Here is a 20,042-nt window from a genome sequence, read left to right on the forward strand (position 1 = left end):
ATACTAAATAACTTAAGAATAAAAAAGTTTATAAAATAAAGACAAGTAGGTCTTCACTTAATAAAATGTACATAAGGATCCAATTGTTATTTGTGTCAGTATTTGAATTTGTCAGTGGAGCAAGGGTGCCACTGTAAACTGTGTTTCAAGAATACAATTACAACAACAGTATTATATTCAATTTATTTTTTTACACCTGACACAGAGCATAAACAAATGCCGGATCTTTGGGTGAGTCTTTGAATGCAGCATTTACGTCACACATGTGGCGTGTTAGTGGGACTACAAAAATGGCCGATCATTTTTCTACAAGCAAGCGCACTGGAGAGTTCCAGTCTCCCCGTGTGACTTCATCATGTACATTGTGACATTTTGTCCATTGGGCGGGGCAACAGTGTCTTTTAATTGTAATATTTCCTACCTAGAATGTTGTCTAACGACAACAATGTCAATATTTTGACTTATTAATTATTTCCCCCAGTGGTTTCTTGTCATGCACCTCAATTAAGAATGACTGAATTAAGAATGACGACAATTTTGTTGGCATAATTGTATTTTATAAACCGAGGAAGGATGTGGATTCTCATCTCATGCACCGTCATCAAGATCAACCCGTCAGAACACGTGTTTGCTCCAACCGTTGCTTTCTTATCTGAAAAATCATACAAAGACATTATTGAGTTATTATCATTATTCAGCCTTTGACCCCCACTACTTCAGCCATCTTGAACTGGATATTCATGCGTGCACTGTCATGAATACCGGTTTCCTGTTGGCCTGCATCATTTCCTGCTGTTGCTTCAGTCGAACTTCTTCCAGACTCATGCAGCCCCCTGATAATACACATGCATATTATGACTTATTGTAGTATGTACATGCACTACACACTCCAAACACAAGGAGGCAGTGAGATGTAAACCACTGCTCAGAGACAACCATTTACAAATAGCTCCAAAAAGCACGCTGTGTATTCTTTACAACATCAAAAAGAAGATACAAATGACAAAACATAATTTCTTCTTTGTCTCTCACCAACGCTGCTGGGTTTGATGGTGACGTTTGCCATTGTTCTGCTCAGCCTCAGCTCCTCCAGAGCGGCGAGTTCAGCCTCTGCCTCTGCTCAAGCAATTACACAAGCAAGGAAGTGTACAGTATGCGCAGCAACACTTTTTGCAAAGTAGTTCCCCTGCCATGTGCGGGTCAACTCACTTCTTTGGATCTCCTGTCTCTTTTTGGGGTTTGGTGGGATGACTGTGTAGGCTCTGTGGCTGAAATGGACACAGATATCAACTCATAATAATAATAACATTTTGTCATGCAACGATGCACCGGTTGGGGTGTACATGAACTGAATTTGAGGAGCGTCTTTGCAAGTTGATCCAGATTACCGTCTGGTCAAAGTTCAAAGAATCAGCTGTCAACATGCTGCATCAGCAGCAACAGATGGCCTCGGCTTTAAGACACACACATCCTTTAATTGCAGGATGCTACTGAAGGTTTGCATGTAAGGATGTAGTCCTATAGCGTGCACTATACATCAAAGATCATAAATAAATAAAATGAATTATTCTATAATTCACAAACAAGGCCCTCTCACCTCTGGATTAAAGGCTTCCTCTGAGTCTGGACGCCCGCTCGCCCCCTCAGCCCGGGACCCTTGCTCCCCTCCCGCCACTGTGCATCTAAAAGTGGGTGCTTTACCAAGGGCAAGTCCTGCTTTCCTTTTAAGCCGTTGGGTATGGGGGCAGTGGACCTGGACCTGGTTCTGCGTTCACATCTCATCTCGGAAAGACCCCCCTTCTGGCTTGCTCTGGGACAGCTGGCTGCTCTGCTGTGATGCAACGGGGTCACATGGAGCTCTTTCAACCTGTTTCGTGGCTTTGATGGAGACTCCACTGCTGGTTTGTGTTTGCTAATCTTTGTGGAAGACATTCTTCTTCTTCTGTTGGCTCCCTATTCAGAAAAAGTATCTTCCTCTGAGGGGAGGCATCTTCTCTTTCAAATTACACAGTCCACTTTTCTGTTTCGGTCATCTGGTTGCTATGGAGCGCAAACCACATGAATGCCACTGTAAAGTTTGATAGCTTGACTCGGACTTCTGGTCATAACCTTCACAATAAAAGGAATACATTCTGGAGGTCAAACCCTGTAATCTATATGCTAATGTAAAATACATGCTAAGGACAAGAGGGAATTAATATATATGTATGTTTATAAATTAAATATATTTGAAACATATGTATGCTCCCACTACATGTAAACACTATTCGCAGTAGCATAACTTCACCGTACCCAAATTTTGTTTCCATAAGAGCAACTAAGGCAACATATGCACCATTTTGTACACCACTTGTTTGAATTAGAGTCTATTATTTTGAAAACCTATTTTCCGGTTAGTTCAATGTGGTGTTGTGTAACGTGACAAAGCTGCGGATTAATGTCAGTACTAGTGACGCAGCAGTTTTTTTTACAAGTTCATAGGTTGGGTGTTTATGTACTTAAATTAATGGAAAAAACAATGCAGCGAAATTTAATTGTTAATTGTTATTGTGGTCTTTCCTTATGTCCGTGTACTATCTTTGAATAAAGGTTTCCAAATGTGGCATTGCTGTCACTGTCAGTATATAATATATCTTGCTCAACGAGCCAATCAGCGTGTGTTACGTCATCCGTTTGTTTTCAGTATTAGCATCAGTATGCTAATACAATATTGTATTGTTATTAGTAAACCAATTATTGTTGTTATTTTGAAAGACAGTGTTGTGATGTGAATGAATGTGTAGTAACATCAATGAATGAAATTAGCCTTAGCATGGGCATTGCTATGTTTACTTCCGGTTTGGAACTGACGTGATTTTAAAGAAAAAGTTAATGCGCGACAAGAAGCGAAAGTCTCCTCGATTATTTCTGGTAGTCCTCCGGAGCTGTGAGTGGTGCTGTTCCGCCTCAGTGAACATAAACCTCCCGTCACCGGAGCTCCACTAGCGGGCCGAGTTGACACTTCTCTCCGCCTCACAGAGCCTCGGGCAGGCTGTTTTCACGCCTCCTGCCAGGGCAGGTGTGGAGCGAGTTTGAGAGAGGGAGAGAGAGAGAGAGAAAGAATGGCGGACTGACGAGCTCCTCCGCCCCCTCCGCCCCTGGAGGCCATCATGAAGCCAGCAAGGAGCGACCAGCGCCAGGCCTAACTTTGCTCCGAGCAGCCAGTCACAGACGAGGAGGCGGGTGACCTAAGGAGGCGGTGGGTGGGTGACTACGGTGTGTGTTGCGGCTGGCTGACGTGCATTTGGCCGCCGCTGGTGCCGCTTGTCAGCCGGGGAAGTGAAGTCGTCACACGCGTCCATCATCACCTGGAGCCACACGGATAAAAACATGCACTCTGCTTCCGATGGAGGACCCGGCCGCGGCACGCTGATAGAGGGAGGTAAGAAGAGCGACCTCGGTGTTGTTATCACCGTGACACTTCCGCTAGCTGAGGCCTGCCTCCATGTTTTTTTTTCTCCCCCTTTTGTATTGCGTCTGTCAGTCTGCGTCCACATCACACGTCAGCATCTGACCGCCGTGCGTGGACGTGCACCTGCCTGTCAGCCTGCTTAGAATCACGCGTATTGCCCCGCAACCAGGTGTGCACAAGCGGGGGGGAGGCTACAAGTGGCCGTGCAGATGTCTGTTTCGCACAAAACCGCCATGTTGTTTTAATGTTATGCTGCTAACAATCATCTTTTAGAAACTGTGTGAACGACAAAAACGATGGCCGTCAGTGCGCAAACGGCTGTTGTATGAATTGTGTGCAAGCCGCCGTCTATTTATGTGTTATCGTCCATCAACGTTGGATGTGCGCGCATCCAAAATTGCCAGTGTGCATGAACGTAATGCAGAATACATTACGGTAATTTGGAGTTACTCAACTAAACAGCTGCAGAATTCTAAAGTATTTCGGTCGACAATATCGAAACAGCAGATAATAATCTTAATCAATCTCTCCCACACTACCAAACAGGAACTTTGGTTCATATACGTACATTTGCTGAGCAAATGATATGTTTTGATTTTGCTCAAATATGCATCAATGGTCACCAAAAAGCCAGCCAATGACAGGACAGAAAGGCGGGACTTAAACAGAATTTGTATTTGTATTAGAGAAAAAAAGTAATCGTCTTTTGTTTGTGTGTTCCAGCCTGCTAAAGTCTTGAATAATGGACAAGGAGCTGGTTGGTCCGAGCCAATCGGAACATGGACCCGCCTCCGACTCCTCCGCCCTCCCCACGCCCAGCCCTCCTCGCCTCACGCCCAACCCCATGCTGCTGGACTCCCCGGCGCCCTCGCAAACGCCCGTCACCTCCTCGCCGCCTCCCCCTCTCACTCCGGCCCCCTCCCTCTCGGCACCCAAGACGGTGGCGGCAGCGGCTAGGACCGCCTCCCCTCACATCCTCGTCCCTGCGCCGCCCAAACTGACACCCACGGCGAGCACCACCCTGCGCACCTACGCTCGGCCCATCCTTCCCGCTGCCTCCAAGACAACCCCGAGCTCTCCACTTCCTCCTTCCTCCTCTGGTGATGTCACCACGTCTTCTACCACTGCTGCTTCTTCTACAGTGACCACCAAGACGTCCACCACACTGACCAATGGGAACCCCAGGACCGTTCCCACGACAACCTCCAACACAATCACACCCTTCCACACCCCGGCCAGTCCACCTGGGAGACAGGTAGCATTCCATTTATCTCATCACTTTTCCCCAAATACCTCGAAATGTCATCAGTTCTGTTCCCAACCTCTTGAAACATGGTGCATTCTCTGTAGGCGTCTCAGCCTCAACCGGTGAGCTCCGCCGGCACTGTGCGAGCTAATCAGAGCCCCAGCGCCATCAGGCAGAGGGCGTCCCAGCAGGCCGTGCTCCTGGGGAAAGGTCCCAAGGGGGCTGGACAAGACCAGGTGCTGCTACGAGCTCAGATGGTAAACAAAAAGCACACGCAAATGTCACATGGGGATGCTGGTGTGTCCATGGTGACAGTGAAGGCAGCATTAGAGAGTTTCTGCTACATTCAAGCCCGAACCAAAGGAGGAGCGGTACCTCCAGCTTTAAGTTGAATGTATAACGTTGAATGAAATGTAGTGGTTGTCCCCTAAGTGGCTCTCCTCCTTCCTCTTTGCTTCATTCCTTCTTCCTGCAGCTCATTCTCACATCCACTATGCGACCTGGCCCTCCCTCCTCTTCTTCTGCTCCCTCCTCCGCTAACCCCGCCTCCGCTCAGGTGAACCGGCAGACCACAACAACTCTCCCCCTCTCAGCATTTTTGCCAAAGTATTGAACTTTATGTCTTCCCGCCTGTTTTTCCAGCTCCAGAATCTCACCTTGAGGCCCCCGGTCACCATTCCACCCTCTCTTCGTCTCAAGCCCCCCTCCTCGTTGCCGCCTCCCCTCTCTCGGCCTCAAACGGCGTTATTCCCTCCTCTGCGTCCACGACCGCCGCCCAGCACCGCGGCAACAGAGAGCTCAGCCACGCCCGGTCGCCACCTCGCTGTGCCACCTCCAAGTAGGTCCCAAAGGATTCTATCGTGTCAGGTCAAAATACACCAGTTATGACCAATGTTTAATCACGGTAAGGTGCATGATGAGTTCAGCAAGTGACACCGACATTTGCATGCAGAGGTAGCTAAAGCCTCTTCAAATACAGCTACTGCCATCTTGTGGAGTTTATCTACAGCCACAGCTCTTTAAGGTTCTTTTGGGGGTCATTAGAGATCCTGCACACTAAATGAGTTCATCCAATAAGGTTTTTACAGTAGTTCTGTCTTTCCTTTTGTGAAGCGCTCTACTCTCCTGTTCGAGCCGTCCCTCTCCGGCCGAGGCTTCATTGCGTGAGGGCGGCGTCCCCGAGGATCCCTTTACCTCTTCAGACCATGACCACGGCCTCCCAGGCGTCCGCCGTGGGATTCAAGAGCTGCTCCTCGTCCCAAAGCAAGCTCGGCACCAGCCAATCCCAACTCGGCGGCCTCCCCGCCTCCTTCCAGACATCGCCGTCCGCATCCAGGCAGCTACAAATCATCGCTCTCTCTTCAGCTCGCCAACCGCCGTCGTCTTTCCCCAAAACGTCTGCGGCACCAGCAGTAGCATCGCCTGAGCCGCGCAGTCAATCAAAGAGGACTTTGAGTGGACAGGAAGTGCTTCCCCTTCCTCAAAGCCCCACGTCGCCTCCCCGCCTGCTGCCACAGACACTGAGCCCTAAAGGGGGAGGGGACAAGAAGAGCGAGGAGCTGCCAGGAGGATTAAAAGAAGAAGGAAGAGTTGCTGAAAATGACCAAAGACACAAAGATGAGGAGGAAGGAGACAAGACGGAGGGAGAGAAGGACACTCGCCTCCTCACTGGGAAGGAGCAAGAAGGGGAACGAGGGGAGGACATGGACGTGACAGAAGAAGGTCAGAGTGAGAGGCCAGATGGAGGCGAGGACCGGAAGATGGAGGTGGAAGAGGAAGGAGAAGCTGCCATGAATCATTCGGAGACCTCTCCACCTGTCACTCAAACATCAGGAACGGTCAAAGACTCCAAGCCAGAACCGGAAACCATCACAAATCTGGTTTCAGAGCCACTTCCAGTCCAGAATCCATCTCCAGAGTTTCCTCAAGACCTCCAGAACCCGAACCAATTGGACATCTGTGAGAACATGTCCACCCAGTCCGACAACCATTCAGGTACGATCCGACCCGATTATGTTGCGTGGACTTGTGCTAACCGTGTGTACCGCTTGCAGCGTTGTCAAGCCTCTCCTCACAGTCTCCGCCCACCTCGCCATTCATTGGCTCCTCCACCGAGGCCCCGCCCAAACCGGTCAACCTCAGCCAATCAACACACAAGGACAGCAATGGGAAGCAAACACTGGGTGGAACACAAATAGAACCTGAACCTCCTGACCAATCAGAAGAGGAGCTGGACAGCCAGCAAGTGGGTGGTACCTGGGAGCCAAGGGCGTGGCCTGAAGGCCGGGAGGTCTTGACCCACCTGGTTGAGGGATTTGTCATCCAGGAGGGGCTCCAACCTTTTCCTGTACGCACACACACACGCACTCGGAACAAACTAACGAGATTGAAGTGAAAGGGGGCAGGTCCTCGGACATGATTGACATGTCATCTGACGCATCTTGTCACCATCGTGCAGGTGAACCGCTCGTCACTGCTGCTCCCTCAGCAGGCCACCCAGCCCCAGGAAGTGAACGGGACCAATGGCAAGGCGGCGCTTCCTGTGACGGAGGCCTCGGAACCAGCCGCACACTCGAGCGACTCCGACGAGGAGGGTGGAGACACGGACGAAGTGGCGACGCGTACGTTTTCATTGGCTTTTCAACATATTAAAACACGTTGGGTTTTATTCAGCGTCTATTCTGCCATCCAGGATCGGGCCACCGGGACCGGACTGTGTTGCACTGCCAGTTCTGCGGCAAGAGAGGCCACGCCCACAACTTCATGCGGTCCAAGCGCTTCTGCTCCACTTCCTGTGCCCGAGGGTGAGACTCCAGAAACAAAAGGCGGGATGTGACACGGTGACAGCGTCACATGTGTTTTCTGTGGCAGGTTCAACGTCCGTCTGACGAAACGTTTGCGGGCACTCAGTGCAGGAAGCCGCACAGAGAGGCCTCGCCCGGTCCTGAACAGGGCGCAGTCAGTGCCTGGGAAACCTCTCTTACTGCGACTGGTAAGGAAACACCTCAGTTGCTAACAGGAGGTGGGGAATTGTGGGCGCAGTCAATAAAAGCAAATTAGCTCCTCCTACATTTCACCTCAATTAGCAGCTTTGCTAACATCTAGTGGCCATTAGTGAAATTGCACCAGTTAAAAGTACCCTCTCCACAGCCTCGTGACCTGTGGAGCGCCGGGCGCCGTGAAAAAGACGCCAAGGAAGAGAAGGTCATATCAGCACAGGAGGAAGAGGAACAGGACGAGGAGGAGGACGAAGAGGAAGAGGAGGAAGATATGGAGGCAGGAGGGGAAGAAGAGGAGGAAGATGACGATGAAGTGGAGGAGGATCCAGCAGTCGCCATGACAACTAGGATAGAGACTCAAGTGGCAGCGGGGAGAATGAGGTCTGTCGTGACCACGCCCACAAGCACCTTTAAGCCCACCCCCTGCCAGTGGAGTGTTGAGGAAGTTACGTCCTTCATTCGCACCCTGCCAGGTAAAACACACACACACACACACACACACACACCTAGTGTTACAATGTAACGTGTGCGTGACGTTTGCGATTCGTGCAGGCTGCAGCGAGGTGGCCGACGCCTTCAGGCTGCAGGAGATCGACGGCCAAGCTCTGCTGCTACTGACGGAGGACCACCTCATGACCAGCATGAACATCAAGCTGGGACCCGCGCTCAAGATCTGCGCTCACATCAATGCGCTTAAGAACCAGTGAGGGGGCGGGGCATCATGGTTTTGAAGAAGCACCAAGACTGTAGCACGAGGCACATTTTTGTCATTTGTGTATATCGGACAAGCTGCTGGAGAAGTGTACACTTGAAGGATTTTCAACATTTAATATATATGATTTAGTTTTTTTTGTTTTTTTTTAGACTGTGACATCCCACGACAAATCTATCCTGTAGCTATACCATAACTGTGTGTACAAAAAAATAATAGGTGAACTTTGTACGTGATTCATGAAGATGTAATGTTTTATATTGCTATATTCTGGACAAGAAAAAAAGTCACTATCACGAGGGAGACTGGCGTCTTTGTCACATTTTTATGCTATCTTGCTTGAAAATATTTAATAAAGCAACTAAAGCTACATTTTAGGAGTCGACATAAATCTAATACTGGTTTAGTTTCCTCGGTTGCGCCACAAGAGGGCGACAAAGGGGGCCCCTTAAAGGCAGGTGAGATAAGGTTATTATGCATTCAAAAGACATTTTTTCATGCTTTGAAACATCTGTCTTGGCTTTCTATGTCTGCTTCAGGTTATCTAGCACCACCCACCCATAAAAAGAAAAGTCAGGCATTTCCTCGCGGGGCAGTCCAGTCCAGTCAGTGCTAACGGGACTAGTGGACACCTCAGGGATATTCGGGACTGGAATCCAACTAAGGACTTTTCTATTATTCTTGTGTTTGTTGATTTTAGGGTTCTGAATTTAAAGTTTTAGTACATTTGGATTTTTTTTTTTTTGTTACTCACTTCAATCCAGGGTACAACATGGCGCACACGTGCAGGCAGGTGAGCGGAAGTGTGGCGAGCTGCGCGGGTTGGGTGGGCCTCATCGTGGCCACGGCCACCAACGACTGGGTCAGAACCTGCGACTACACCGTGGCCACCTGTGTCCGCATGGACGAGCTGGGGTCCCGCGGCCTGTGGGCCGAGTGCGTCATCTCTCCCGCCCTTTACCACTGCGCCGCCCTCAGCCAGACCCTTAATCTGCCTGGTAACACAAGAAGGGGGCGGGGTGTTAGGATAAAGTGTGATTACCTGTGTTCTTTCTCCGTTTCTTTCAGCTTACATCCAGACATCCCGCGCTTTGATGGTGTGTGCGTGTCTTCTGGGGCTTCCCGCCATGCTGTTGGTCCTCATGTCCACTTCCTGTGTGCGGCTGCTGCATGACTCCTCCACCATTAAGCAGCGGCGGGCCAGGGTGGGCGGCAGCCTCTTACTGCTTATGGGTGAGGAATAAGTCTTGACAGCACTGTCTGTTAAAAAAACATTTTAGTGTGCGTTTCTGTATGACAACTTACCAAAATGGAAATGTCCTCCAGGGGTCTGCGGCCTGGTGTCCACCGTCTGGTTCCCCATTGGCGCTCACCAAAATGAGGCTCTGATGTCATTCGGCTTCTCGCTCTACACCGGCTGGGTGGGCGTGGCACTCTGCTTCCTGGGCGGCTCTGTGGTTTTGTGTTGCCACGCCCCCACCGACCCGGGGGCCTTCAGCAGGGAGAGCAGCTTCTTCTACTCCAGACAGCGAGGGGGCGCCGTCGTAATGGACCGTCCGGCCAACCACGCCAAGAGCGAACATGTGTGAGGGCGCGTGGCCGAGATGTTCATGCTAATTAGCTCCAGAAGTAAATGTCGTTCTCGCAATTTAGCAACATGGCTCTAATTAATGCATGAAAAATGATATTGCATCTATTGGATTTTTTTTTTTACCAGTAATACTCTGCAAAAAATAAAAATTTTGACCACCAATTCACTCATTTATTCTTTCGGAGGAAAACGACACCACATCCAGCCAAGCAAACCAAGCATCAAATGTACAACACAGTAAAACGCAAGCTAAGGGGGGGGCGTATGGGACCCAGGCGATGATGTGCTTATGTCGACCATGTTCTCGGAGCCGCATTGATTGGCATGCATTGGAGCATTTATGGTATAAAATGTGGTCAAAAGGAGATCTTACAAACCCCACCTTCAGGTCCTCCTGCTCATCATGACGGCTTACTGAGTCAGTCCTCCTCGTCATCAAAGCCGTGATTGCTCTGCCCCCAAGTTGTGTGTTGGCCTGCAGGACCACACTGGTATCCGCCATTGTCCTCCCCGTCGTCGTGCTGGTAGCGGGAGCGCCTCTCCTGGGGTGCGGCCCAGCCCTGGTAGGATGCCTCATCCTGCTCAGGGGGATACAGGTCATCGTCGGCGGTGAAGGTGTCGTCCAAGTGGTCATCGAAGCGCTGATAGGAGCTGGAGTGTGCCTGCTCCTCGCGGGCGTTGATCTCCAGCGTGCTGTGCCACACGCCGTAGCAGGCGTAGATCAGCAGACCTGAACGTATGGTTGCAGCAGCACAATTAGGTAACCATAGCAACCGCATCTTTGCGTGTTCCAAACTTACCGATGACGCACCAGATGGAGAACCTCGCCCATGTGAGAGGTGAGAGTTTGAGCATGAGGTAGCTGTTGACCAAGATGGCTGCGGCGGGCACAAATGGCACACAGGGCGCCATGTAGGGCAAGCTCCGCCCACTTTCTGGCTGCTGTAAGATGGTAATTAAAAGCTTCGCCAAGGAGCCCGTTATGAGCGCCGCTGTCAGGCCTGAGACGACAGCGCCCACCCCTGCTCCTTGCTCCACGCCAAATATGACGGTGGTCCACAGCAGGAAGGACAGGAAGAAGAAGAGGAGGGTGCAGCGGGTCACCGTGCGCCCTGTCACAGCCGTGGGGCGTGCCGACGCATCGGGTACACCGAGACGGGCTCGCACGGTGTAGTAATGACCTCCCAGCAGCCTTTGCAGCAGCGAGGCATCCCCAGTGTGGAAGTCTTCTTCGCCGTGATAGGAGGAGCCATCAGCCTCCAGGTCATCTTTGGCGGGAATATGCTGCTCCAAGTCGTCATGGCGACCGTCCTCCATCTCCTCAGGCTGATAGCGCAGCACCAGCACGCACACGCTCACCAGAGTGTACGCCAGCAGGGTGCCGATGGACATCATTTCGATGAGGTCGCTCAGGCTCACCAGCAGAGCGAGCAGCGCCGCCAGACTCCCCGAAGCCACGCAGGCAGCCGCCGGGGTGTGCGTGAGCGCCGAAACGTGCGACAGGGCCCTGCACGATGACACGGACATGAGCGGGGTTGCTCTGGAGAGTTTGTGATTCTGGGTTCCGCTCACCTGAAGAGCAGGCCGTCCCGAGCCATGGCGTAGATGACCCGCGGCATGGGGAAGAGCGAGCCCAGCAGGGACACGGTGAGCCCGGCGATGGAGCCCACCGCCACCGTGTACTTCCCCCACAGGAAGCCGTGCACAGCAAACATCTCCATGAGAGGAGCCGAGCTGTCAATCAGGTCGTAGGGAACCATGAGGGTCAGGATCACGCTCACCTAGAGAAGGCAAGAAGGGGTGGGAGGGGTCGCTTCTGACCAATGACGACAAAGCGTGCTAACAGTTATACTGACCGACATGTAGGCGGTGAGACACGTGACCAGCGAGGCGGTGATGGCGTATGGGATGGAGGTGTTGGGGTTCTGCGCCTCCTCTCCTGTGGTGGCGATGATGTCAAAGCCGATGAAGGCGTAGAAGCAGGTCGCTGCCCCTCGCATCACCTGACCGCGTGTGACCAATCATTACATCATATCAGTACTCTAGCTCCACCCCCTTATGTGACCAAACTTACATACTTTTAAGGCGTGCAGCAAAGCAAGCTTCATTTTATATACATTTTTACTGTCCTTCATGAAGGAGGCTGATGTAGATAGCAGCAGGTCAGAGGTGCCAAGGAGGTTCTTCAATAACTCACCCCTGACCAGCCGTAGGGCAGAAACATGCCGCCCTCCCAGTTCTTGGCAGACAGGAAGAAGAGACCGGCCAGCACGATGAAGACCCAAACCGCCATGTTGACCACATTCAGGACATTGTTGAAGCCCACGGAGTTGCGCACACCGAGGGCGATGATGACTGTGACGAGCAGGGCGATGAACATGGCCAGCAGGTCGGGGTAGGTGTCCTCACCTTTGCCTGGGATGGATTAAGATTCAGGAAAAAGGCGGAAAATGGAAGTGCAAGTAAAAGTTAAACTGTTCTGGTCCATGTGGTGCACCAACCTAGTCCTCTAAGCGTCCCAAGGTGGGTGACCATGTAGTTGCTGATGCTGTGATTGGCCAGAGAGTCAAACATGCTGCTTAGGGCCGACGCCCCTGCCGCCGTGCCAATCAGATACTCCAGGATCAGATTCCAGCCAATCAGGAAGGCCACAAATTCACCGACAGTCACGTAGCTGTATGTGTAGGCCGAGCCTGTCGTCTTGGGAACACGGACGCCGAACTCGGCGTAGCACACGCCTGGAGGAGACAGGACCAATCAGAGGGGGAAAGGCGACAAGAACATAAGGTGGGACTCACCTGACAAAATGGACGCCATAGCGGCAATGATGAAGGACAGGATAACGCCTGGCCCGGCCATCGCCTTGGCGACCAGCCCAGCCACTACATACATCCCAGTTCCCACGCAGCTGCCCACCCCCAGGGACACCAGGTCCACGGTGGTCAGGACCTTGGCCAGTCCAACCCCTGAGCTGTCGTCCAGTTCGTTGAGGTCGTCGCAGCTGAGAGCCATGGAGCCCACAGGCTTGGTGCGCAGCAGCCGCGTGTACATGTCGTGCCAGGCGTCTGCCCAGGACACCCGGGCCAACCATGCCGCCATGGCCACGCCCACAAACTGTCTGATGCGTGTTTGTCAGGGCTGTCACTCTCGCTTTGACACCATCCACCAGTAACCTGAATTCAGGGTGTGGGGGTGGGGTAGTGGAGGGGTTGAAAGCATCAATTAAGAGTTTTTAGCTATACTGCCCCCTTCTGGTTTGGAGGGAGGTGTTACATGTCTGTCATTTCCCTCACTACGGTAAATACGGTATGAAACCGGATTGAATTTTATTCAGCAACAGATCAGTGATGAAATCAGTGATTTCCCACATCACTACAGTGAGGGCTTCTTGGAGACACACAGGGCAGCTCATTAGCATTAAAGCTACAGACACATGCAAAAGCATCAGGGCTTGATTACACTTCTGATACATATAAAAAATACTACACAAGGAGATGTCTAATTGCTATAACCACCACAAACCCACCAGCAATGACATCTTAGTGAAGTTGCAGAGTATAAAATGTTGACAGAAAGAACACTTTACCTGTGGCCGTGAGGTGGATGGATGGAAGGATGAATAAAGAAACGAATGAAGGAATACAAACCATCGGCCGTTCTCTTCACTTGACAGAGCGAGACTCGCTCTCTGAAACATTCATGAAGACAACAGATCAGCTTTCGTGTCACAAAAGGGAGCGACGCCCTCAAAAATTCATCCCCAACCTGCAACAACATTGACTACAAGTGAACACCTTATAAATATCACAAACAAAAAATGTGGACATAAGTGGGTTAATAACGCTCACCTGCTGAAAGGCTGACATCATGTGACCACAACACCTGAGACTGAAAGGGGGCGTGTCTTTGCCAACATTTCTGTACTGCGTGTGTGTGAGGAGGAAGTTCCCACAAGCTTCACGTGCAAAGAAAATGTAAGAGTCAACTGAATTGTGTTCATTTTCGACATTGTGGGATTCACTGCTGCTGTTGTCCTCCGCCAGTAACCTGACACAAAGAGTCAGATGACCTGCAAGGTCACATGACACCTGCAACACCACAAAGGGAACGCCGGTACAGTCACTTACATGTCAGAACTTGGACAGAAGCAGACACTACGCTCATGTATACTTTAGAAAAGGCACAAGTGAGAATATTGCCGTGAGACACTAAAGCCGGAGCATTCCTGAAGCTGCACCCTTGATGGGCAACAGATGAGCTGGTGGGACTTCATCCAAACAGCAGCTGACGCCAGTCAAGTGCTTTCTCTTTTAGTCGGTTCTGTTAAAGACCAGGAGCGCAACCTTTGTGGACATACAAGCATGTTCCAACATCCCAACGGGTGGATGAAAAATTATCAGAAACCCAACAGTTGTTCCTAGTACTTTGCCTCAATCTGGCAATGAAATAGAGTATGTGATTTCTTTAAATTACCCCCCCTACAGTTCATAACATGAATTTAAATGCTGACATTAAGATAATCATAAAAGACCTGTTGGCTGTCTGCAGGAAATAGTAGTTGACCTTGATCTTTGGCGCCATCTTCTGGCCCTTGACTGCACTGTAATAAAAAAAAACACTGAGCAGAAATGTGACTTTCTTTACTCAAAATTTATTGTGTAATTTTCCACACAACAAAAAGGAATAACAGTCTACTCGTCTGCATCGGACTCTTCATCATCCTGGCTAATCTGGAAGTAGCGCAACTCGTACGTCTCCTTGTCAGACGCCACCACTCTCAACCAATCACGGAGGTTGTTCTTCTTCAGGTATTTCTTTGTCAGGTATTTTAGATACCTGTCGGCAAGGCGAATTGTCAGTACCGCAAAGTATGAAATGTGCTGAGTGCAAATGGTTTATGTCCACTCCACCTTTTGGAAAACTGCTTCTCTGACGTGATGTTGATTTTGTTCTTTATGCGGCCGACCGACACGATGTTGGCCAGATTGCCCGTCTTCCCGTTGACCTTGATCCTCTCTTTAAGGAATGTCTCCTATTGGGCAGAGCACAGTGACACACTAGGGAAGAGAACCCTAGCAGCAGGGGAGCTAGGGAATGGTGCCCTAGTCCGGACGCACCGTTAGCAGCCTGCTAAGACCACTGAATTATAAGTATAGTCGTTCCAGACTGGATTTCACAGAGTGAAATCAGTAGTTTTACAAGAGGATTATGGGTTGGTTGGAGGATGCAAAAACTTACAAAGTTGGCCGAGTCCAGGATGCCATCCTCCACAGGATGGGTCAGGTCCAGGGTGAATTTCCACCCAGGTCCCTTTTTGCTCTTCTTGGTGACAGGCTGCTTCTTATGACGGATCTGTGACGTCACAAAATGGGCAGCTCAGAGCACTGGGACTTAATTTATACCGAAATATCTATACCAGCACTACCACAGTTCTACCCACATAGGAAATGTAATTTCAAACGAGGCACACGAGGAACTCAGTAAACTTAATGTGAAGATGATAAAAGATATTAACACGCATGAATCAAGCACCAACTGAATAGTAGCCTGGGGAAGTTCTAATGCTATTGCATTGTTGCTAAGCCCTTTTGCCTTCTACAGAAGGGACACGTGTGCCGCTAATGTCAAGCTAACACTGCTAACTAGGCTAACGATACTAGCTAGCTTCCTTGGACGGCTTAAAATCATATTAAGCGCGCTAAAAAATAGGATTTTGCTATGAAATTGCCAGCGTGTGTGGTTAGCGGTTTTCAAAGTGTTAAACAAAGTGTTAATATTAATAAAATAACTTAAGTCGATCGGAGAGGTCCGGGCTTACCGGCGCCATTTTTGACAGAAGGACCGGAAAGGGAGGTACGGATGTGACGAAACGAATGTCACACCAAGCGTCTTACCTAATATGGTCAGCGCAACAGAAATAAACATGAGAATTCTGTTTTATTGTAATAAGTCCATATTTGTTTAATCTAAGATTTCGGTAGTAATTGTTTTGATCGACTCAGATCGTTTTCACTGCACAAAATGTGTTTGTTTATAGACATTCCAAAGGTCAAATAGAGCCTGAACACACCCTGTGAATCACCCTTCCTCCACTGTCTGAGTCACTGGATCCACAGGTGCTCTACTATTATGTTCAATTGTTCATGCAGGTCTGAGGGAAAAATGATTCATCAATCTTGCAGTCTTACATTTTGCTTCAGGCTGACTGACTTATGCATCTGCTATTCCCAAACCCATAACAAAACCACCACATACGTGTCACATTTCAGTAGTGATGCCTCTTGCAGTGAAATCACTCATGATGCATTGAGAATTTAAGTTGCATTGATTCAAATCGACACACACAAAAGCAAAGTTGGTCCATTTGTTTTAACGTTTTATTTCAGCCATCTCCAGTCAGGTGACAAAGGCCTCGAGTGAACAAAAAGTTTGCGCCCGCCACCCTCCCCCAACCAGATTGAGTTCCTCAGAAAGCTCACTGCAAACTGCCTCCAAATTTTTGGAAGCTCACACCGCTTTTCACACTTGCACCGCTCTCAAAAAAATGAAACAAAAGCACTCGTTTAATACCGGGAGGATGGCTGTGGGCAAAGGGGCGGGGCCTCAAGTGCCTCTATGGTTTAAGGTGAGTACTTGTGACCCTCACGCCATTCTGAGGCTTAATCACATCTAAGCAGACAGGGTAAAATTAAAAAACATCCTGTTTTTGATATTTGTCGTGCCCCAAGTGCTCGTCTCTGTCAATATCTATGATGACACGTAATGAGACCAGAAAACAGGGCCGCAACAGGGGCACCCGGACTCAGTAGCGAGGATCTAAAGGAACACCCCACTATTTTATTTTGCTCTTCCTTCTCCTGTCTAAAAAGCTTTAAATCTAAAGAATGATTAAAAATGATGCGAAAGCTGAATCCCATTGTTGTGTCAACATTCAGGAATGTGAGCAACACTTCGAAGGCAAAAATAAAGCAGGAATGAGCAACTGATGGTTATTTTTGAAGTTGTTTTATATAAAGTCAATTTTGTTACCAACAAAATGTGAGCGATCAGGTAGCGAGCTGCACCTGATCAGTCCTGACAGCGATGGAGAGAAACCAAAAAAGGTGAGAAAATGAAATGACAAGAATGATTGAGGTTCAGTGAAGGCCGACGCTTTGGTGACAGAACCAATGAGAATGCAAGAGACTGGTTGTGGGCGGTGCTTGTTGCCGGGGCTGCAAAGTCCATCTCCTTATTTGATGGCCTGGACCTTGGTAGCCACAGCAGACTCCTCCCCCATGGCGGACATCACGGTGACCTGTGAAGTGCGAGTTTTGTGAGTGGGTCATGTGACATGTGACAACATACATGACTGCCTGCACTCACCACAAACTCTTCCCCGCCTTCAAACTTTGACTCGATTTCCTTGCCAAGGTCGTTATCTGGAACACGCAGGTCCTCCCTGATCTCGCCGCTGTCGTTCATCAAACACATGAAGCCCTCGGTGATGTTGAGCAACTGGGATGAGAAAGACCACAATGTTTGCATCGCACGCCCACGGTAGCATCCGCACGAGTTTAAGCACAGTCCACACCTCCAGGGCCGAGCATGGCTTTCTTTACTGCTCACACCTTTTACAATCCAGTCAAAGGTCAGAAGGGTCTGAACAGAGACTAACAAAGTCCAACCAGGAATGTTGTGTTGTGGACTAGATCGGCTCCAGTGGCATTGGAAGGGACTCAATGTAAGAACTGAGTGGAGTGCAACAGAGCGTTCTGAAGAGGTTTACCTGATAGTCTAGCCTCTTGATGTCTGGGACATCCATGTTGTGGGTGGAGGGACACATGTCTTCATACTTCTTCTGGGTGAAGATGTCAATGCCAGTCAGGTTTACCTGCACAAATCAAGGGCAAATGTTCAGTATTCAACAGTAACACAAACCGGCGCCCCCTATAGGGTGTGAACGAGTCCAGTCGGGTCTTTGGGTCTAACCTTAGCATGGCCGTGCTTGCCGGTCTTGGAGGTGGACATTTCCACAATCTTGCAGGGACGTCCCTTGAGCACCACATACCCGTTCTTGCGCAGAGCAGAACACTGCATGGGGTAGGTGGCGGAGGCGCCAGACTCGCCGGTCGTGAAGTCAAGATCGGGATCTGACATGATGTGACGCTTCTGGGCTGCTGGAACAGTGACATGAACACACTCACCATTTATGGTTTCCAAAAAAACAGCGCTTTCAACTAGCCCACTGGTACATAAATATGTAACACTGAAATGTTACATATTTATCAAACATATGGAGAACTCATACAAAAAGCCTACAATGCAAAAATACCTAAAAACCTACTTTATAGCTGGATGAACTGCCTTATTGTGTCTCACATTTTAATTTGGGTATTATTGTTGTTGTTTCAGCCCACGTTAAAATCAAATAAGACTTTGAAAAGAACAGGAAAATTGCCACTATGTTATGCTTTGTCATTTCAATGTATCAGATGACAAATTAACTCTGTTCCCAATGATCCTCAAACGACTGAACAGGTGCAGATTTACATATTTAAAATATATGCGCAAAATAACGCAATTTGTCATGACTGCATGTAAACATTAAAAAAAAGTTATAATTTATAATTCACCTGTGAGATGTTTTATGCCTTTTTGGATTTAACTGTAATGATTGTCCAGGTGATCAAGTATGGCTACGATTAGAGTCAACAACCCAAAATGAAGTAAACAAGTTCGCACTCTAGTTAAAATACAAAAAGATTAGAGTACAGAAGGCTTGAATGTTGTCGTCCACACACTTTGAATAAAAAGTGATTGCATGACGCTGACAAGCTTTGACAAAAGCAATTTAAGAGGAAATAAACAACTTTTGGCGACACTGAAACGTGGACGCGCTGACGACGTGCTCGCGTCAACACGAGGCTTGGTCGCTAGCTTGTTTTGGGGGGAAAAACATTAAAAAAGGTTCACTTTATAAACAGATCACCCGTCAACACAACAAACAATGTTTGACAGACGACAAGTTGAAGTCTTAGCTGAGTGCCATGACAGTAAATTAGCATATGCTACCTTATGTTAGCTGGCCTGCATTTTTAATCATTTTATAACATTCGTCCTATTGTAGCGGTAATTTTTCAAATGACGCATAATGAAACGTTCCACTAAATATACTTAAACATCGAGAGTTGTTAGAGCTCAAGTCGACTGAAATAGAAGTTCACTAAATTGGGAGTTTCGCTCATAAATTGCCCAAGTGACGCGCGTCGCTTGAGTACCGTTAGCTACGCCATGCTAACATCAACTAGCCGCCTTAGTCCTTCCATTCAAATAAATCCCCTGCAAAGAAACGGAGCACGCTCAAAAATAACCCAGCAAGTATGACATTCTTAAATGACAATCGACTGAACGACTGTGGTTTTAATCCGGGAAAGGAAACATTTGTTTGTTGAAAACATGAGGTACTAGCAAAGACGATGACAAGCGACTTGTAGCGACCGCGCCGCTAGAAGGCCGCGTGCCCATTTGATTGAGCCTGCCAGTGTTCAACACCGCCAGCAGCCCGGCCACACGCACTCAAACACGGACAAAAATATACAGTTAAAACCTGTCAAGCCAGTCCGCGCTTAAGATTTGCGTCTCCCAGCCCGCTAGGGAATCAGCTAAGGACCGTTATTTTCCCGTTTCTGCCTCTGGGCAGAACCACGCGCCATGCCACACTTACCTTCCAAGGAAAAGAGGACCAAAAGTACGCATGCGCGTCCAACTTACTGCAGCATCCGTAGAAAGAGGCGATGGGAGGGGCTGTTTATGTGTTCCGCTAGAGGCCTGGCAGCCTGGGATGCCAGGTTGGCGGCCAACATGGCAACCTGAAACACACTGAAACTAGCATGGATTCTTTCAAAAAAGATAATCGTCTAGAGAATTCTCTCCATACTTATGGCATAATATAGTAATACTATAATTCATCTTACTGGGGTTTATTGTGTTTAGTAACAGAAACATCTATGCTGCTTATCCTCATTAGGGTCGCAAGGGTATGCTGGAGCCTACCCCCAGCT

At 49.0% G+C, this 20,042-nt stretch overlaps 6 protein-coding genes across 9 annotated transcripts; 2 read left to right on the forward strand and 4 right to left on the reverse strand.

Annotated features, from left to right (window-relative positions):
• Positions 1 to 166: 166 nt before the first annotated feature.
• On the reverse strand, positions 167 to 2,088 carry LOC131108911 (uncharacterized). The gene is made up of 5 exons (XM_058060345.2): positions 1,598 to 2,088; positions 1,210 to 1,268; positions 1,033 to 1,116; positions 763 to 833; positions 167 to 652 (listed from the first exon to the last, which is right to left on the reverse strand). The coding sequence occupies exons 1-5, from the start codon at positions 1,930 to 1,932 to the stop codon at positions 608 to 610; spliced, it is 594 nt and encodes a 197-aa protein (XP_057916328.2). The 5' UTR covers positions 1,933 to 2,088; the 3' UTR covers positions 167 to 607.
• An 815-nt stretch (positions 2,089 to 2,903) lies between these two features.
• On the forward strand, positions 2,904 to 8,778 carry phc3b (polyhomeotic homolog 3b). Of its 2 annotated transcripts, XM_058060443.2 has the most exons (12): positions 2,904 to 3,421; positions 4,175 to 4,706; positions 4,802 to 4,954; positions 5,173 to 5,253; positions 5,340 to 5,535; positions 5,811 to 6,692; positions 6,752 to 7,044; positions 7,156 to 7,318; positions 7,390 to 7,501; positions 7,569 to 7,689; positions 7,848 to 8,169; positions 8,249 to 8,778. In XM_058060443.2, the coding sequence occupies exons 2-12, from the start codon at positions 4,194 to 4,196 to the stop codon at positions 8,401 to 8,403; spliced, it is 2,991 nt and encodes a 996-aa protein (XP_057916426.2). In that variant the 5' UTR covers positions 2,904 to 3,421; positions 4,175 to 4,193; the 3' UTR covers positions 8,404 to 8,778. The 2 variants fall into 2 exon arrangements, with proteins under 2 accessions (XP_057916426.2, XP_057916427.2); XM_058060444.2 differs by lacking the exon at positions 5,173 to 5,253.
• Positions 8,779 to 8,962: 184 nt separating this feature from the next.
• cldn11b (claudin 11b) lies at positions 8,963 to 10,022 on the forward strand. The gene is made up of 3 exons (XM_058060450.2): positions 8,963 to 9,406; positions 9,477 to 9,641; positions 9,735 to 10,022. Exons 1-3 carry the CDS (start codon positions 9,181 to 9,183, stop codon positions 9,995 to 9,997), a joined length of 654 nt encoding a protein of 217 aa, XP_057916433.2. The 5' UTR covers positions 8,963 to 9,180; the 3' UTR covers positions 9,998 to 10,022.
• A 396-nt stretch (positions 10,023 to 10,418) lies between these two features.
• Positions 10,419 to 14,480, reverse strand: slc7a14b (solute carrier family 7 member 14b). Its single transcript, XM_058060445.2, has 8 exons — positions 13,848 to 14,480; positions 12,798 to 13,764; positions 12,501 to 12,737; positions 12,197 to 12,414; positions 11,856 to 12,002; positions 11,572 to 11,780; positions 10,800 to 11,506; positions 10,419 to 10,729 (listed from the first exon to the last, which is right to left on the reverse strand). Exons 2-8 carry the CDS (start codon positions 13,096 to 13,098, stop codon positions 10,419 to 10,421), a joined length of 2,130 nt encoding a protein of 709 aa, XP_057916428.2. The 5' UTR covers positions 13,099 to 13,764; positions 13,848 to 14,480.
• A 144-nt stretch (positions 14,481 to 14,624) lies between these two features.
• On the reverse strand, positions 14,625 to 15,842 carry rpl22l1 (ribosomal protein L22-like 1). Its single transcript, XM_058060496.2, has 4 exons — positions 15,818 to 15,842; positions 15,238 to 15,351; positions 14,910 to 15,031; positions 14,625 to 14,835 (listed from the first exon to the last, which is right to left on the reverse strand). The coding sequence occupies exons 1-4, from the start codon at positions 15,824 to 15,826 to the stop codon at positions 14,691 to 14,693; spliced, it is 390 nt and encodes a 129-aa protein (XP_057916479.2). The 5' UTR covers positions 15,827 to 15,842; the 3' UTR covers positions 14,625 to 14,690.
• A 520-nt stretch (positions 15,843 to 16,362) lies between these two features.
• Positions 16,363 to 19,758, reverse strand: eif5a (eukaryotic translation initiation factor 5A). Of its 3 annotated transcripts, none has more exons than XM_058059944.2 (5): positions 19,706 to 19,758; positions 17,971 to 18,158; positions 17,768 to 17,872; positions 17,365 to 17,496; positions 16,363 to 17,296 (listed from the first exon to the last, which is right to left on the reverse strand). In XM_058059944.2, the coding sequence occupies exons 2-5, from the start codon at positions 18,136 to 18,138 to the stop codon at positions 17,231 to 17,233; spliced, it is 471 nt and encodes a 156-aa protein (XP_057915927.1). In that variant the 5' UTR covers positions 18,139 to 18,158; positions 19,706 to 19,758; the 3' UTR covers positions 16,363 to 17,230. The 3 variants fall into 3 exon arrangements, with proteins under 3 accessions (XP_057915927.1, XP_057915928.1, XP_078648569.1); XM_058059945.2 differs by having other exon boundaries at positions 17,971 to 18,155; positions 19,706 to 19,744; XM_078792443.1 differs by lacking the exon at positions 19,706 to 19,758 and adding an exon at positions 19,589 to 19,609.
• Between the last annotated feature and the right edge of the window lie 284 nt (positions 19,759 to 20,042).

Source organism: Doryrhamphus excisus, linkage group LG7 (assembly GCF_037039965.1).
Source record: "Doryrhamphus excisus strain RoL-2023G ecotype Guam linkage group LG7, RoL_Dexc_Guam_v1.1, whole genome shotgun sequence".
Classification (NCBI taxonomy): domain Eukaryota; kingdom Metazoa; phylum Chordata; class Actinopteri; order Syngnathiformes; family Syngnathidae; genus Doryrhamphus; species Doryrhamphus excisus.